Here is an 18,473-nt window from a genome sequence, read left to right as displayed (position 1 = left end):
ACCCTTATACGAGTTGATTCGCCCGAATTTTTCGAGTAAATTTTGGACGATTGAACATACACACATACTGCGAGAATTACAGAGTGATCTTTTAGCAGTTAAACACTTACACACACGGGACAATAAGACACATTTAGTGATCAGGGTGATACCTGGGGCTGTTGGGTTTACTTATGTCACCTTTAATGAAGGGGAGACTGTCCCGATTGCATACAAGTCTCACTTGTATTCTGCTGCAGAGCAACGTTTTGCACAAACTGAGAAAATTCTCACTGCAGTACAGATGGCTATTATTAAAGAAAGACCGCTGGCCCAGGGTCAACGCATAGTTGTTGTTTCCCCGGTTCCGGCCTTAGAGGCTGTTACAAAAGCGAGTGTTCCTAATTCGAAAGCTTTACACCCGCGATGGATACAATGGGCTACGTCTTTGACAGCCACTGATGTAGATTATGTATTTGACCCTAAACTGCAGACTCAAGAATTTCTTCAATACGAAATAGAATACCCTGTTCCTGCTGGTACATTGCCTATTGACCAATATGAAGTGGTCATGTATACTGATGGCTCTGCGCAACCAGCGGTTGGGACTAAACAACAGTATTCTGCTGCATGTGCGGTGGTGAGCGGCACTATGGAGGGGGAAGTGTTCTGCCCCCGACATACTTATACTAAAACCTTGGGAGATTGCACGGCACAGCTGGCTGAGCTCAAAGCTCTATTGTTAGCGTTGGAGCACGCGGATCCGGCACTTTTAACCTTGCTGGTCTGTGACTCCTACTACTGTGTGCAGTCTTTCAACGAATATTTACACTATTGGAAGATGAATGGGTTCAGAGATTCTAAAGGCAACACCATTAAGCATAAAATGTTGTGGGGTAAGGTTGCGGATCTGAAGGAAACGCTTCCTAAAGTCCATGTTGTGCATACACTTGGACACCAGCGCGTTGGAATACACGTTGCTGGGAATACTTTGGCTGATGAAGCCGCGAAATCGGCAGTGGCTGTTGCGACTGTGGCCGCAGTGACTCGTTCGAGTTCCAAACCAGACACAGAAATTTCAGCTGCCATAAAAGCTACGGCTGATGGCACGCCCTTTCCTAAAGGATTTCCTTCAAAATATAGTTACTGCTTGAATGGTGCGCTCAATGCTACTGTTACAATTCCAGGCATTGGTGTACGTGAAATTCCCAATAAAATTGAGAGACCTCGATTGATTTCTGCAGCACATGAGGGGGTGGCTTCTGCACATGCTGGGGTGGCTGCCACAATTTCACTTTTACAGGCTCGTTACTGGTGGTCTGGTCTCTATAAAGAGACGAAGCAGTATGTCCTTTGTTGTGACGTTTGTCAACAAATTAAAGCATCGTCGGCTAGACGCCCGCAGCAGACGCCCCTTCTGATTTCAAACAAACCATTACAGTGTGTGTACTTGGATCATTGTGGTCCGCTGACACCAGATAGTGCATACAAATATATATTGGTTGCTGTAGATTCGTGCTCCAGATTTGTATGGGTATGGCCACAACGCTCGGCTGACGCTCAAACTGTTATTAAAGATTTGCGCATCTTTGTCAATATATTTGCAGTTGCGGCTTTTCATTCGGACCAGGGCCCTGCTTTTGCCTCTAAGGCATTCAGGGACAACATGGCTTCGTTGGGGGTCCAACTCCAATTCTCGTCTTCATTTCATCCCGAGGGAAATTCTGTTGTGGAGCGTTTAAATCGTGATTTAAAGCAGTCCTTAACGGCCAGAGTTATAGGTACGGGTCGTGGTTGGCTAGCTCACCTATATGGAGTACAGAGAGCACTTAATAACTTGCCGAGAAGGTCACTGGGGGGTCGTACTTCATATGAGTGCCTGTTTGGAACACGAATGTATGTTCCTGATCTAGATGGTCCTGGTGTGGAGGCGGCAGATACGCCCTTTGACATAAATGATCGTGTCACTGTTTTGCAGGATTTACAACAATTCCTTGAAGTTAACTCTTCTGCCAGTGCTGCCGCCTCAGGAATTAAGGATGAGCCAGTAACACCTACTGGTTGGATACCCAGGATTGGGGATCTAGTGCGTGAAAAGGTCGCAGTTAAAAAAGAATTTGGTCCTTCTTATCGAGAACCTGTCCCTGTGTTAGGGGTAAGCGGCACGAGAACTGTGATTTTACCGCCGCTGCGAGGGGCCAAAGGAAATCGCTTTGTTTCCATTGATAATGTCAAGTTACAACATGTGGCCGATTCTGACCAGCAGACCAAGAGGGACACCCAGTAGTTCCGGAATCCCTCTCACTACTGGGGAAGAGGTCCCGCTGCAGGTGATTTTCACCGACACCGTTTCCTCTCCGAGCTTGGGGAGGGTGGATGATGATCTTGCGATTGTTCCACCGACGGCGATTAATATGGAATCTTGTGATCAAATTGCTGTACGTTCTACTGACGTTTCTGAACATGTGGTTTATAGCGTGCCACGGCGAGAGCCTCCATCTGCTTCTTCGTTCACAGTTGCACCTTTTGCTAGAACTGCTTCTGGCTGCTTCAACGACGCTGATAATGATGGGTCCGGCTCCTCGTCTTCGATGTCTTCTGTCCACGGTCCACGACGGCTGCTGGGATGGCTTAAACAAACATATTTTGTTTTTCCTTGGAACTATTTTTGGCTGTTTTTGGCCGTGATGACTATTTTATTATGGTTGGGATTTGTGGTTACTTTTTTTCTGATAATACATGGTCATTTTCTTCCTGATCGATCTGACATTGAGCACGTGGAGACTGTGTTAAAACCACATTTTTCGTCTCATATGGTTCGAAGAGACTTGTCCACAGTGAACATTTCTGCTATACCAGTTCCGGATGGAACTGTGTGGGATAAAGTAATGTTTGATATATATGGTCCCACTGAATTGATTCAAATACCGTATGTCCTCAAATTATCAATGAATGATATTGTTATACCTGGCATTGTTTCTGATGATTGGGATGTGAAGACAGTAGATTCTATGCTAACGGATTTGCAATATTATACTGTCTATGACGATGAAGATGCTTACCAGTTTAGAGATAATCATGGTGACATGTTTTGTTACAACTATTATGGACACCACTTTATTCATAAAGCTAGTAGCCCTAAGCCCATGTTTAATTATGTGCAATGGGAACATTGCTCGACTCCTCCACAAGGGAGTTCAAAAACTTATTATGAAAAATTTGCATATTTTGCTGGGCATGATCCACGTAATGCTAGGTCCTACTATTTTAAAGTTACACCGTATTCTAATAAGCAAATGTTATTGACCGATACTAAATTACTGTATTCCAATTTGTTTGTATCTAAACTGTCGGTCGAGGGATATGAATACTGGTTCAAAACTGTTGACTTGAAAAGTGTTTGGGGTACGAAAAATTGGCAAATGCAAGGCAGGGACACGTTATTTAGAGCATGTATTATCCCTGTGCAGATGATTTTCCTCAATGACACAGTACAACAGACTAGCTGTTTGGGCTAAGCGACGATTAGGGAGTTAACTTTGCCTAGTATACCTGTCCCTTCTAAATTAAAAAATTGGCAGCACTATGTGAATGCTACTTTCAGTGACTTTACACATTGGGTCCAGAATGGTACGCTTAACACTTCATCGTTACATCCAGGCGGGTGGTTATTATGGCCTGTAGACACTAATATGTGTCATCAACGTTTTGTCACCTCTTCAGGGGGGTTCAGGACTAGTAGGGCAGACCCTCGTTACGTTTCACCAGAACATGCTGATATTATAACTACATACAGTGTGGGGAAGCTTTGTCAGCAATGGTTGAAGTCATCCACGCTGGATGCAGTTAAGTCACATCTCATGTTACTGTCTAATAATACTGATTTACAAGATTTTTTGTCAGGTCCCAAAGTACCACGGAAGAAAAGGTTCTTATACGAGGTTTATAATGAGATTTGGAAGCTTTCACAACAAGAGGCTGCAGCCCGGTTGAGGCAGATTGATCAAGAAAATCTGATGCAGACTTTGTCTGTTGTTGATAATGGCATGCATACCCTTTCTGAACGTGTTTACACGATTGACAGCATTGTTTCCTCTGCCATTGACATTATTAAATCGGACATGTCTTCTTTATATCATGGGCAGAGTCAGACGCGGTCCATCATGCAGCTGGGTTGGACTCTTCAGACCTTGAAGGCGGGTCGCGTTCCATGGCAGCACGTTCGTGCCAGAGAGATCTTTATCTCTTTTAATTTGACTAGTCAACAACAACTGATGGCTAAAAAGGAAGCGACATATGTTATGTTAAATATTGAGATATTAGAGAAACTGCCTTTCACGGTAGCTGAGATTCCATCAGCTGAATGGTTGATCCATGGGGTTATTAATTTGCCTATCTCTACTTTGCAATTTACTTCGTGTTTGAAGCACATTCCGGTGGGTAGATATGAACTATTGGGAGACAGTTACATACACGAGGTGTGGGACCTTCCATTTCAGTACAGGTGTGTTAAAGGTTTGAAGGAGGTTTTTCTTAGCGGCAGCGAATGCGAAGCTTCTGTCAGCCATTCAATGGTTTGTAAACAGCTGTCCTTGCACGGGGCGTGTAACGCTTCGATTGCTAACTTAGCTTGTTATCTGAAGGGAGTTCCAGTCCCGGTTATTAAAAACACTTTCCAGGTGCTTTCTAACGGCAGTTACATTGTTCTTAACAGCGAACGCTGCTGTGGCATGCGTGCCGGAATAGTTTACATCGTCGTTGTCAACAAGGCCGTTACGTGCTGCGGGAATGTGTTTCCCCCCACTCAATTTAGGGAGGTAGCAGACATCTGGCCTCATATTGCTACTTCCAAGGTTGATTTCGACAAGTTGAGTCGGCTAAAAGCTTTATTGTTTCAAAAGCATGTGGCCCTTACATCTGCTAGCGAGACCTACGCACTTCAGGTGGCAAGGTCATCGGCGGAGATACATTCCCTTTTGAATACTAACTTTCCAAATCACTTCGGTGAACTTGTGGGACGTATATTTAATGCATGCAGCACTGCTGGTATTGCACATTTTTTCAAAGTCGTTGGTGTTGCTCATACCTTCTCTTCCATATTCGGTTTGATACCTTCGGCTATACATTCTATTTTCTGAAGCATTTTTGGGGGTTTCCCGATTACTTTGGCTATATTGGCTGGAGTCTTGCTGTTGTTGCTATTTTTTCGCAATGGCTGTCCCGTCACGACGAGATCCTGTATTGCTGCTCCCATCAGCGCAGCTGTGTCGTGAACGCATGATGCAGCATTTTGGAGCGACACTCCTGGGACATTTGGAGTGCGACTGGTCTCTCTCATTCAGACCGGTTTTGGATTGTGTGCAACCCGTGTTTCGATGCCTTTGGTGCTCGTTTGAACATGCACTGGCTCTCTGTCTCTCATTGCAGCGCCCTCCAATGGTCGATACTGATCTGTTGATGTTCCCGATTAGGGCTCAGTCCCAGACTTGTGCACTACGGATGCGTTTGCTTCGTGAGGCAGTTTATGAGATTCCCTTCCTGGAGGAAGATGGTATTGTCTCTTTCATAGGCCCTGCACGGGGTGCTGCCCTGAATGGTTTTGGGGCTTTGGATCACACCTGCTCCATGGTACTTTGTGGCGTGGATCTTCCGATATTGACATATATCGAAGTGGAGGAACTCCTGCGTTCTATTGCTTCTATCTGACGATTGGATTTTTTACGAAATTGACACTATATTGAATTTGGCTTTATGATCACATGTTACCTAAATTTATGACTTTGTTGTCTTCTCACCTTGTCGATTTTTTTAATTTTTTTTTAGGTATTGTTTATATTTAGGGCATCCTTTTATATTATTGGAACCACTTGCTACCGACAAGGGGAGGGTGTAGTGTGGTTAGTTTTACGTATTCATTGCGCTTTAGCTTCAGGCTTTAGGCCTTTGTGCACTTTGCCCTGAATAAATTTTATTCATTTGCTGACAGCTGAGAGCCTCTGTGTACTTTGCTCTACATGCTTTTTATTAGGCTTCGTACTGTTATTTTTCAAATAGCCAGTTCTACGGTGTTGTTTTTTATTCATATCACACTGTTTTGCCTACTTCAGCACTGGAGTTCTCCATAACATATTTACTCTGTGCTTCAGTCAAGGATACAGTCTGGTACATTGCCGATAGACGTGGTAAGAGTTTAGACTTGGCATTCCTGCGTAGGGACATTTTGTGATCACGATGACATGTTAGTTATAAAATCACTTCCTGGTCCCAATACACGCAAGAGGGAGATTCCGACCAGGGAACCACAACTTGACGCTGACTGCCTCGTTGCAGATGCTGAACCAAGATCACAGGTCTTTGCTCAGGTATGAGGGCTGATGTCTCCACAGTGATTCTAATAGGCAAGCTAGAAGCTTAACATGCTGTGCTCTAGATAGAACAAGCAGAGGGAGAGTAGAAACTGTTTGACAATATGATAGCTTTGTTTTTATGTTTTACTCTCCTGGTAACTATTACAATCCTACTGTGTTGTATCATTCTGGTTATTGCGGCTCACGCCTTAATATCTAAAATACAGTCGTTTTATTAAAACATTATATAAAACTTATACTGTCTTTGTCATTTGTATATGAGATCATATTGGAAATAAGAGAGTTGGTTGGGATCTGAGTAACCACGACTTCCCTGAGAAGTTCCAAAGATGTCATGCGCTCGGCGGACCAGGTATCCAGTAGGACATCCGTAAGTGCTTCATTAAAGGGGAACAGGTGTTCGGAAGACGAAGCTCTAGGTTGAAGCACCTCTGTCAGTAGGTTAGTCCTGACTGCCATCAAAGGCAACTCAAGGTCCAGGACCTCAGCTGCTCTTCGCACCACCACAGAATATGATGCTCCCTCCTCCATAGCCACAGAAAGGGGAGAAAGCATGCCAGTATTTGGGGAAGTACCTACTCTATCGGCTTCACTCAAGTCCGTACGCCAGTCTATAGGGTCTTGGAGCTGGTATTCGAAAGGGTCCAGCGACCCCTCCCCATTTCTCATCGTAACGTAGCCCACAAGAAAGGGGCCCAGGTTCCAAAATTAGACGGCAAGGCTCCTGCTGGTGTCGTACAACACCCACCTGGCTCCATGTCGGATTTGGCAAAGAGAATGGGGATGGTATTGCCCGAGGACACAGGTGGCGCCAAAACATCAGCTTCTGGACTGGCATCGGAGAAGGTCGTGGTGGTATGACAGACGCCACCATGAATCCTAGCATGGACCCATGGGCACTCCTCAGAGCCGAGGCCACCGGCGCAGAAACCAAATCGGCCCCTTCCAGCTCTGTGGGGCCCAATGCCAATGCCAGCTGTGTCAGACTGCCGCCAACAGATGCAGAGCCAATCAAAGCCACCTACTGGCTCGCAGGGGTACTGGTCGAGAAAAATCTCTGGATCCAGACTGATGCCTGGGGAAGTTATCAGGTAAGGAATCTGCAACTAGATGTCTCTATCACATAAATGCAGTAGCACGTCAGACACTTCCAGAGGTACAAGGCCTCCTAGCACAGAACCAAAGACTCCTCTCCATCTAGCTTGTTAAAGTACCACATGGCAGTGATGTCTGTGAGAACCTGTACTAGCCTCCACTTGGCAGATGGTAGGAAGGCCATCAACACCAAGCATATCTTCTGCAGCTCCACCAGACTGATGTGTTGGAAAGTTTCACCGGACACCAGAGTCCTCTAATCACCACCTCAACTCAATTGCCTCCCCAGTCCAGTAGTCATGCATTTGAAACCATTGTCAGCTCAGGGTGGGATAAGGAGAGAGGTCTGCCACTGGTCCAATCACAGTCTAGCAGCCACTACTGCTGATCTATTGCAATCTCTGTAACCTGGATGCAATCAGACAGGCTCCCCTGATGCTGGGTCCACTGGAACTCCAGATCCCACTTAGGAGCTTGCATGTACCACCTGGTGTGTTGGACTAGCAGGAACATAGGAGCCCCAGTAACCTAAATTCCACCATCCCTGAGATCCAGGACAGATGCTGAAACATCCGGGTCATAGCAGAATGTCTTGGATTCTCCGCTATGGGGGTGGGGGTGTTGAGGGATGGGATGAAACTGCACCATATTCAGGATAGCTCTGATGCATGGGAGTGTCTGCTAAAGAGTCAGGTGTCAGTTCATCACAATGATAGTGAACCTCAATAATGTTAGGAGGTTTGCCATCATCTGGACATGGTCGTCGGCTGCCTCGGGTGAGCCAGTCTTTAACAGCCAGTCACTGAGGAACAGAAAGACTGGTACACAAATCCTCTGAAGGTGCACTGAGACCACCACTACCACCTCTCTTGTGGACACCCAAGGGCAAAGGTAAGGCCAAAGAGGAGTTCTGCGAACAGGAAATGTTCCTGGCCCACTATGAAAAGCAGGATATGCTTGTGGACTTGCAAAAAGGTAAAATGGAAATGCTACTATTCAGTCTCCGAGGATCCAGGGCACACAAGACCTGACCAGCATGAGAAGCTTGAATTTGTCCTGCCACAGGAAGGAGTTCAGAGGGTGGAGATCTAAAATAGGAGGAAGGCCTCTGTCCTTTGGCAAAAGGAAATAAGAGGATTAACATCCAGTCCCCACTTCAGAGGATAGACCCCTTCTAAGGCTCCTTAGGTCAAAAGGACCTGCATTTTCTGCTGCAAAATAGACATGTATTCCTCAGTCAGCCAGATTGATTGGAGTAGCAGGAGCGGCAGAGTACAAAGAAAATGGAGGAAGTAGCCCAACTTAACAAGAGGAAAGACTCATTAGTCCAAAGCAATAGCTCCTCGGAGGAAATTTCAGATCCTGCCTCCTAAAGGGTGGGTTTAATTCGCAAAGGACACACTAAAGCATTTTTGCAGTTCTGGCTACTGGAAGAGCGAGGGACTAAACTTGTCCCAGATATCCTCAAAATTGTCATGGATGCTGCATCCCAGGCCACAAAGTTGCAGAGAGGGCTGTTGTGCCAGTGGAGGAGACTGGCGTTGGCAATGAAAACCCCAAGCATGGCCATGAAAGGGGTAAAACTGCTGAGGAAATTATCTGTGCACTGTGGAACAGCTCTCCTTAAAGTGTTCCAGGATAGAGTTCACTTTTATCACCAAAAGGGTGATAGCCATCAAATTGCATGTCTATTAAAGAAGAATGGACATCGCTAGAGAAGCCCGCAGAGATCATCAAGGCTGGCATCAAAGCACCACACTTGAGCCCATTGCAAGACCCAAACAGTCAATTGTGTCGAGGTCAGACCATACAACAAATTTTGCTGCATCCCTGCTGACTTGTATGGGCTGAGCCTGTAGATCTTCTGGCACTTCAGGCAGGATTTGACCAACTGAATCCCATTAAGCATGCCTGTAGCAGCTGAGAAGGCAGGTGGCATTAATAGATTCCAAGCTAAGACTAGTTAAAGAAAACAAGCGCTTGTCAAAAGTGTCCATGTGCTTAAGCTCCTGGTCACAAGTCTTGGTAAAGGCATCAAGGTTGGCCCTACTGGTTGACGCACAGAACACCAAGCTCCCTAGCGTAGGGTGTTGTGTCAAAGTCAAGATCACCTAGAGCCAGTCTGTGGTAACGGGCCACTTGTTTCTTAACTGGAGGCCAGCAACATGGCTTTGCCCAAGTGCCTTAGAGGGTCCAAGAGTGGCAGGAAAGGGTCAATTCCCAATTCAACTTTGTGTTGTTTTTTTTTTTTTTTTAGACTTAACCCACGACTTCAACAATGATGAGGACCTACCACAGGAATGACTAAAGCAATGGGTACACAACTTTAATTTAAATCAGTCATAGTGTAGTGTCTTTCGTTGTTTGGCGACGTAGCGTTTCTCCTCATGGACCCCTGTGGTCTTCTAGTTCATCTGGGCACAATCAGCACAGACCCTGGAGTCGTCCTCCGACCCAAGGCACCACTGGCATAACTCATGGGGATCTGCCTTAGATAATTGTGACTATGTCCTAGATCTTTGTTTGCAACAATCATTACAAGGTTTAAACACTGTCATTTTGGGAGAGGAAATTCCTTGGACACTGGAAAAGAAATGTAGGATAAAATTACTCAAAGAAGAGAAGAGTAAAAAGAGAATCCCTGCCTGGAGGCCCAGAAAGAAAGGATCTGAAGTCAGAGCACCCAGTGGCATTTATATGTGGCCCCACATGTCACTTCTGGAGCGGAACAACATTGATGACACCATATACCAACAGGCAGGAGTATTCCTTTTAAGTTACTGGATCCAGTCTGATATCTGGAGAAATATTCACAAAGCGCTCTTTTATCTTGATCTCCAATTCTTCTTTTGCCACGTCAAATTTTTCCCAATCTATATCATTTGCTGGGTTCAATTACCTGCCTGATGCAAGTTTTATTTGTACTGTCGCTACGTATATTCAATGTTTTATAATGCCCCTCCTTAACTTTCGCCTTGGATTCATATTTGTATTTCCCACCCAACCTTTTTAGTCTGTGTTTCAGTTTCTTGTTCTTATACAATCTGATTTTCTGTCTATCTTCGGAACTACCTTCCTTTCTCTGTCCACTTTGCCTCTACTTATGTGCCCCATAATAAAATGGGTATTTCCAGTTTAACTCTTTTTGAGGTTTTCTCTTGTAACTTGCTGGCATTATCCTGCCAAAATATTGCACCATTTAATTTAACTACCACTCAGTCGGTATCTGTTAATCACATCAGAAACTGATAAATGAGTATGAATATCAAACATTATACCTAGGAAAGATCTTTTCATAAACTAGTTCATTTATACTTCAAAATGCCTCTAAAAAGTCTGGGGAAAAAAACTAAAAAAAAAAACGAACAAAAAAAAAAAACACAAACAGAAATGGCAAATCGAAACATGGACAATCTATAAGAAAACAGCAGATATCATAGGGCACAGTGAATGGGTTAATGCTCTCATATAGATCAAACTGTCATTTTCGTACAGCTAACCTCTGAAAGTACAACATACTTACCATCATTTTCTCCATTCAAAACACGGACGTCTGCAACTTTACCGGACACACAGAAAGACGCTGCAAAAATATAAGTAAAGTCATAAGTGAAAATCGCTTGACTACTGAAGACGATCACTGCATATGGTGCATTGTTTTTAAACAATACTATACTCTATTGTGGTGTCTTCCTCAATAAGTAGATAGCTTAATCAGCAGAATTCATGGACAGATTACGTTAGAACCAACAATATGTAGTAGAACCTCTGCCATCAGCGGAGTAGACTGTAAGCTTTTAGTTATTGAAGGCATGTTCTTGGCTTCTTTCATAGAACATTGACGGAACATGTGAGATCATACAGTAGCAGCGAATGACGATGTTTCAGCTTTGAAATTACCAGAGTTTCTCCTAAATTCTTTACACTTTTGCTACGATGGGCTAAACTGACCTAAACATTTCAGCAACTATTCTGGTGAAACATAGTACCACAGCAGGAAATGACCATACCTCGGGTACTCGTGTGAATCTTCAGTGTGCCCACAACTTTCAGAATATCATTCGATATACCAATACCAGGATATTTCAATTTACTTCATAGTTGTCTGAGGTGAGGAGGCTTTTTTTCCTTTTGAGAACTGCTTTCATTTCTACATGGGATGAGAGAGTGCAGGGATGTGGAATTCCTATCGCCCGACGCCCGCAGGACATATTGTTTGAGGTCAAGGGCAACATGTTTTCATCTTTATTTTGTCCTTGGGACAAGTAGGCCCAACCCCCTGCAGCACAAACCCTTTGAATGCCAGTTTACAGAGAAGGGAACTGTCTGCAGTTGAGGTAATGTGAGTGAACAAATGTGAATGCAATTCGAGCTTGTATTTATGGTTCATTAATGAAAAGTCCTCATTATTAGGGTGAGCGCTGTAAATACACATTTAAAGGTCACACTGCAATACTGACAATGGCTCAGAATTTTTTTTTTTTAAAAAAAGTGTACACACGTTTTGAAAAGTTTAACAATATGAGGATAAGTATAATGCTCCCAGAATGCTCTCTGATTAGAGGCAAATGTTTGCAGAAGCTTGCAAGCAAGAGTGATGATTCTTTGCTTTCAAATTAAAATGTTCATTAAAGAAATGAAAGTAGAAAAAAAAAGTTTCTCTAATATGAAACTTTAGGTGCTATTTCTTTGAAGCGTCATTTAGTAAAATATATCGATGCATGCTTGTATTTCTAAAAAATATTCCTAATGGAAAATTGGTGTAGCCATTTTCAACAAGATTATGGGAAGCATTAAAATAAACAAGCACTGGCAAAGCCAACCGATCCAACATTTTTTGTGAGTCTTTTGGTTTTGTCAATGCTCGTCTTGTTTTGACATGGTTTTTGCAACCCTTTATTGTTGTGGGAGCTGCCAGGCCCTCACCATTTTAACAAACACTGGCAAAAAGAAAAAAAAAAGTAAGTTGTTGGTCTCAAAAAGCACACATTTCCAGCAGAGGCATAACAAAGGTCTTGCGGCCTGCCTCCAGGGGCCCCCCTCAGCACAGCACCTGCCCTGAGTGAGTCAGGAGGGGGCCTCCATGTTCTCTGCAGGGCAGCTCCTTCCAGTTTTGTTATGCCACTGATTGCCACAGTAGTTCCTCGCACTGAACAAAATATTGTGTGCCAATATGCTCCTTGTGGAAGAGCAGAATGAAATCACTCACAGTAAAGCCAGCAGATAGAGAGAGAAATAGAAGTTTAATTAAAAAAAACAAATGTCTTTTTTAACACCAGACCTAATTAGGGACCCAATTCTTTAAGAAAGTCACAAACGTGCACCCATTGTATATGTCTTTGAATTAGTGGCTTTCATGAATTTATATCCGTATTGCCACGTTTACAAACGTGGGATGTAACAGGACTACCACGACTTAACAAGGTCTTAGGTCTGTACTGCATATGAGCATATCATACGCTGCATGTACACTTTTCACATTGGACTCTCAGTATGTCCAGGATATTTGCCAGAATCCGTGTAATTTGGTTCAGCCTTTTTACTTTGGCCTTGAGGAAGTCATATTGAAGAAACACGTGTCGGCTGTTTTTTCTCATTGGACTACCTGTTGCTTTGATTGGAAACATATGACAGTGGACAAATAAAATCCTCATGACGCATTATACACCCGTGTTACGCGCTGATTTGCAAGCACATTAAAGACTGGACTTGTTGGTGTGCCCTGGTACATAATCTCTTCTTGATTGAGGTTGGTTGTTTCAACCAACACGATTGCACCAGTGGTTGGGTGCAGTACCGGTTGCCACCCTTGGCAGGAGAAAGCATACTACATGAACAATACTTTTATATGCATACTTAAGGAGGTACGAACCACCTGCATAGCCACTATTTTGTATGCATCATAGCTTTCATGAATTCACAAGCACTTACAGAAGTAGACCAGGAAATCGTACTTCTAGGAAATATTTGTGAACTGTATTCTAGCACGAGCAAATATGCATCTGTAGATTTGCTCATGTGAAAATATATTGAGAGTTTACAAGTTCACTTTCCCTCCAACCACTTTTTTCGCAACCCTGGAAGAACTTCTACTTCTACCATTGTCAGGAGTAAATTTCCAACCTTTCCCAATATGGGAAAAGATTAAAGAAGAGCTTTTGAAAATCCTTAAAACATGAAGTTTAGTAGGTTTGCAGACTCAAAAGGCATTCCAGCCCTGGAACTATTGCTTACGGCTTCCTCCAGCCCCAGTATGTAGATCCGCGGAATGGTGGCAAAATAAAGAAATTGCTATAGTATAGATTGAAATTGCAAGTATTCAAGTCCTACTATAGTAGTGGCCCTGGCATAATCAGAGAGGCTATTATCAGAAGTCTTACATAATTACATTGCTGCCATATTTTGTCGCCGCACTACATGGCACCAAAAGGTCAAGTAGTTTTTATCACAGGGCAAGTAGATTTAAGAAGCAACCTGTCCCATGGACAAGTAGATATTTTCCACACCCCTGGAGGGTCATCTTGTCTGCATGCAAAGGGAACCAGACATGGCCAGTTTTGGCTCTTGTAGACTTCAAAATGCTCAGACCTCACATCTTGGTGTCAATCAAAACTATCCTCAAAGATGCAGGGTATACTTAACTAGGTTAACTATGTTAAATACCACAAGAAATTTGTTTTTAAGCAGAGGTACAGAGGCTAATGTTATGCATAACTTCAACAAAATCATCACTCCATAAAAGACATAAGAACCCAGCTGAAAACAGAATTTGAGTAAGCAATGTCTTGCAAGTCATTTTGTGAGGTGAGCAATGTTTTGCAAGTCATTTTGTGAGTGGTTCAGGTGGGTACCTTGGTGATAGAAATTAAGCTGAGGTGATCCTCATGAAGAATTTTACTGCAAGGCCCGGTGATGGTTGATTAGATTATTATTTTTTATTTTTTTTAAAGGCCAGTCAGCATTTCTTTCCTGATCACCAATATTAAAGGTAGTTTCAGCTAAATGCATGGCATTGCTTTTGAAAGCTTCCATCGCCAGTCTCTTAAGTTTTCAGAAAAATTAACAGATGGAGGCATTATGAATACAATCATGGATAAGAGCATGAATGTGCAGAACTAAGGAAAAGATGTTTTAGTCTGTGAGCGATGGTGCATAAAGGGCACACTAAAAAAATATGGCTAAGAAAATGTTTAGGCATGCGATGATTAACTCAGTGACAAATAAAAATTCACAGTGAAATGTGGTACTATTGTTCACATTTCCCCGTAAATCCTCAAAAGCATTTCTTCTTCTAAGTACGAGTTGGCAATGACACAGCACTGACATGGGTGAAATACTGGAGGAAGAGCAAGTGGATGAAGGATTCGACTGAAGCATTAGACGTCTTGGATCCCCAGAGATGATATCTTTGCTCACGCTTTGATACTGCAGCTTGCATAACCCTTACCACTGATGCCACTAAATTTGGTTGAAAACACAGAAAGGTTAATAAATACTATTATTCATATGGAATATCAACACTTGCCTTAAGTCCATTAAAGCTAGGTGGGTCACAATAGTTTCCCTAAAATGTGGGTCATGGTTTAAACAGATGACAGACTTAAATTGTAACTATTTATTTATTTTGCTGGTCACGTGAGGCATCTAACCTGTATCACTGAGCAGAGAGGGAACTGGGGTCTGCAGCAGCATACAAGGGCCCAGACATATGTCCATGACTCTGGCTTATTCCTAATGAGCAGTGCACTAATCAAAGGCTGGAAAGGACACACAAAAACACAAGGTTGACACCGGTCATGCAGCACTGAGATTCCCTGAGGTCCAAGAGTGCTGGCGGTAAAATGTTTAAGTTACTGTAAGGAAATGCCTCCTTGGCATGGTTGCCCCCTGACTTTTTGCCTTTGCTGATGCTATGTTTACAATTGAAAGTGTGCTGAGGCCTGCTAACCAGGCCCCAGCACCAGTGTTCTTTCCCTAACCTGTACTTTTGTATCCACAATTGGCAGACCCTGGCATCCAGATAAGTCCCTTGTAACTGGTACTTCTAGTACCAAGGGCCCTGATGCCAAGGAAGGTCTCTAAGGGCTGCAGCATGTCTTATGCCACCCTGGAGACCTCTCACTCAGCACAGACACACTGCTTGCCAGCTTGTGTGTGCTAGTGAGAACAAAACGAGTAAGTCGACATGGCACTCCCCTCAGGGTGCCATGCCAGCCTCTCACTGCCTATGCAGTGTAGGTAAGACACCCCTCTAGCAGGCCTTACAGCCCTAAGGCAGGGTGCACTATACCATAGGTGAGGGTACCAGTGCATGAGCATGGTACCCCTACAGTGTCTAAACAAAACCTTAGACATTGTAAGTGCAGGGTAGCCATAAGAGTATATGGTCTGGGAGTTTGTCAAACACGAACTCCACAGCACCATAATGGCTACACTGAAAACTGGGAAGTTTGGTATCAAACTTCTCAGCACAATAAATGCACACTGATGCCAGTGTACATTTTATTGTAAAATACACCCCAGAGGGCACCTTAGAGGTGCCCCCTGAAACTTAACCGACTATCTGTGTAGGCTGACTAGTTTTAGCAGCCTGCCACAAACCGAGACATGTTGCTGGCCCCATGGGGAGAGTGCCTTTGTCACTCTGAGGCCAGTAACAAAGCCTGCACTGGGTGGAGATGCTAACACCTCCCCCAGGCAGGAATTGTCACACCTGGCGGTGAGCCTCAAAGGCTCACCTCCTTTGTGCCAACCCAGCAGGACACTCCAGCTAGTGGAGTTGCCCGCCCCCTCCGGCCAGGCCCCACTTTTGGCGGCAAGGCCGGAGAAAATAATGAGAAAAACAAGGAGGAGTCACTGGCCAGTCAGGACAGCCCCTAAGGTGTCCTGAGCTGAGGTGACTCTAACTTTTAGAAATCCTCCATCTTGCAGATGGAGGATTCCCCCAATAGGGTTAGGATTGTGACCCCCTCCCCTTGGGAGGAGGCACAAAGAGGGTGTACCCACCCTCAGGGCTAGTAGCCATTGGCTACTAACCCCCCAGACCTAAACACGCCCTTAAATTTAGTATTTAAGGGCTACCCTGAACCCTAGAAAATTAGATTCCTGCAACTACAAGAAGAAGGACTGCCTAGCTGAAAACCCCTGCAGAGGAAGACCAGAAGACGACAACTGCCTTGGCTCCAGAAACTCACCGGCCTGTCTCCTGCCTTCCAAAGATCCTGCTCCAGCGACGCCTTCCAAAGGGACCAGCGACCTCGACATCCTCTGAGGACTGCCCCTGCTTCGAAAAGACAAGAAACTCCCGAGGACAGCGGACCTGCTCCAAGAAAAGCTGCAACTTTGTTTCCAGCAGCTTTAAAGAACCCTGCAAGCTCCCCGCAAGAAGCGTGAGACTTGCAACACTGCACCCGGCGACCCCGACTCGGCTGGTGGCGATCCAACACCTCAGGAGGGACCCCAGGACTACTCTGATACTGTGAGTACCAAAACCTGTCCCCCCTGAGCCCCCACAGCGCCGCCTGCAGAGGGAATCCCGAGGCTTCCCCTGACCGCGACTCTTTGAACCTAAAGTCCCGACGCCTGGGAGAGACCCTGCACCCGCAGCCCCCAGGACCTGAAGGACCGGACTTTCACTGGAGAAGTGACCCCCAGGAGTCCCTCGCCCTTGCCCAAGTGGAGGTTTCCGCGAGGAATCCCCCCTTGCCTGCCTGCAGCGCTGAAGAGATCCCGAGATCTCTCATAGACTAACATTGCGAACCCGACGCCTGTTCCTACACTGCACCCGGCCGCCCCCGCGCTGCTGAGGGTGAAATTTCTGTGTGGACTGGTGTCCCCCCCGGTGCCCTACAAAACCCCCCTGGTCTGCCCTCCGAAGACGCGGGTACTTACCTGCAAGCAGACCGGAACCGGGGCACCCCCTTCTCTCCATTCTAGCCTATGTGTTTTGGGCACCACTTTGAACTCTGCACCTGACCGGCCCTGAGCTGCTGGTGTGGTGACTTTGGGGTTGCTCTGAACCCCCAACGGTGGGCTACCTTGGACCAAGAACTAAGCCCTGTAAGTGTCTTACTTACCTGGTTAACCTAACAAATACTTACCTCCCCTAGGAACTGTGAAAATTGCACTGTGTCCACTTTTAAAACAGCTATTTGTGAATAACTTGAAAAGTATACATGCAATTTTGATGATTTGAAGTTCCTAAAGTACTTACCTGCAATACCTTTCGAATGAGATATTACATGTAGAATTTGAACCTGTGGTTCTTAAAATAAACTAAGAAAAGATATTTTTCTATATAAAAACCTATTGGCTGGATTTGTCTCTGAGTGTGTGTACCTCATTTATTGTCTATGTGTATGTACAACAAATGCTTAACACTACTCCTTGGATAAGCCTACTGCTCGACCACACTACCACAAAATAGAGCATTAGTATTATCTATTTTTACCACTATTTTACCTCTAAGGGGAACCCTTGGACTCTGTGCATGCTATTCCTTACTTTGAAATAGCACATACAGAGCCAACTTCCTACATTGGTGGATCAGCGGTGGGGTACAAGACTTTGCATTTGCTGGACTACTCAGCCAATACCTGATCACACGACAAATTCCAAAATTGTCATTAGAAATTGATTTTTGCAATTTGAAAAGTTTTCTAAATTCTTAAAAGACCTGCTAGGGCCTTGTGTTAGATCCTGTTTAGCATTTCTTTTAGAGTTTAAAAGTTTGTAAAAGTTTGAATTAGATTCTAGAACCAGTTGTAGATTCTTAAAAAGTATTCCAACTTTTAGAAGCAAAATGTCTAGCACAGATGTGACTGTGGTGGAACTCGACACCACACCTTACCTCCATCTTAAGATGAGGGAGCTAAGGTCACTCTGTAAAATAAAGAAAATAACAATGGGCCCCAAACCTACCAAAATACAGCTCCAGGAGCTTTTGGCAGAGTTTGAAAAGGCCAACCCCTCTGAGGGTGGCAACTCAGAGGAAGAGGATAGTGACTTGGAGGAAAATTCCCCCCTACCAGT

At 44.5% G+C, this 18,473-nt stretch overlaps 1 protein-coding gene across 1 annotated transcript in view; it reads right to left on the bottom strand.

Annotated features, from left to right (window-relative positions):
- The window catches only part of LOC138296834 (exportin-5-like), a 723,294-nt gene that overhangs the window by 91,854 nt on the left and 612,967 nt on the right, over positions 1-18,473 (bottom strand). Inside the window, exon 26 of the mRNA XM_069236301.1 lies at positions 10,966-11,025. Within this exon, the coding sequence (XP_069092402.1) occupies positions 10,966-11,025 (60 nt within the window). The remainder of the gene's footprint in view (positions 1-10,965; positions 11,026-18,473) is intronic.

Source organism: Pleurodeles waltl, chromosome 5 (assembly GCF_031143425.1).
Source record: "Pleurodeles waltl isolate 20211129_DDA chromosome 5, aPleWal1.hap1.20221129, whole genome shotgun sequence".
Lineage (NCBI taxonomy): Eukaryota > Metazoa > Chordata > Amphibia > Caudata > Salamandridae > Pleurodeles > Pleurodeles waltl.
This window is presented reverse-complemented; position numbering and strand designations above follow the sequence as displayed.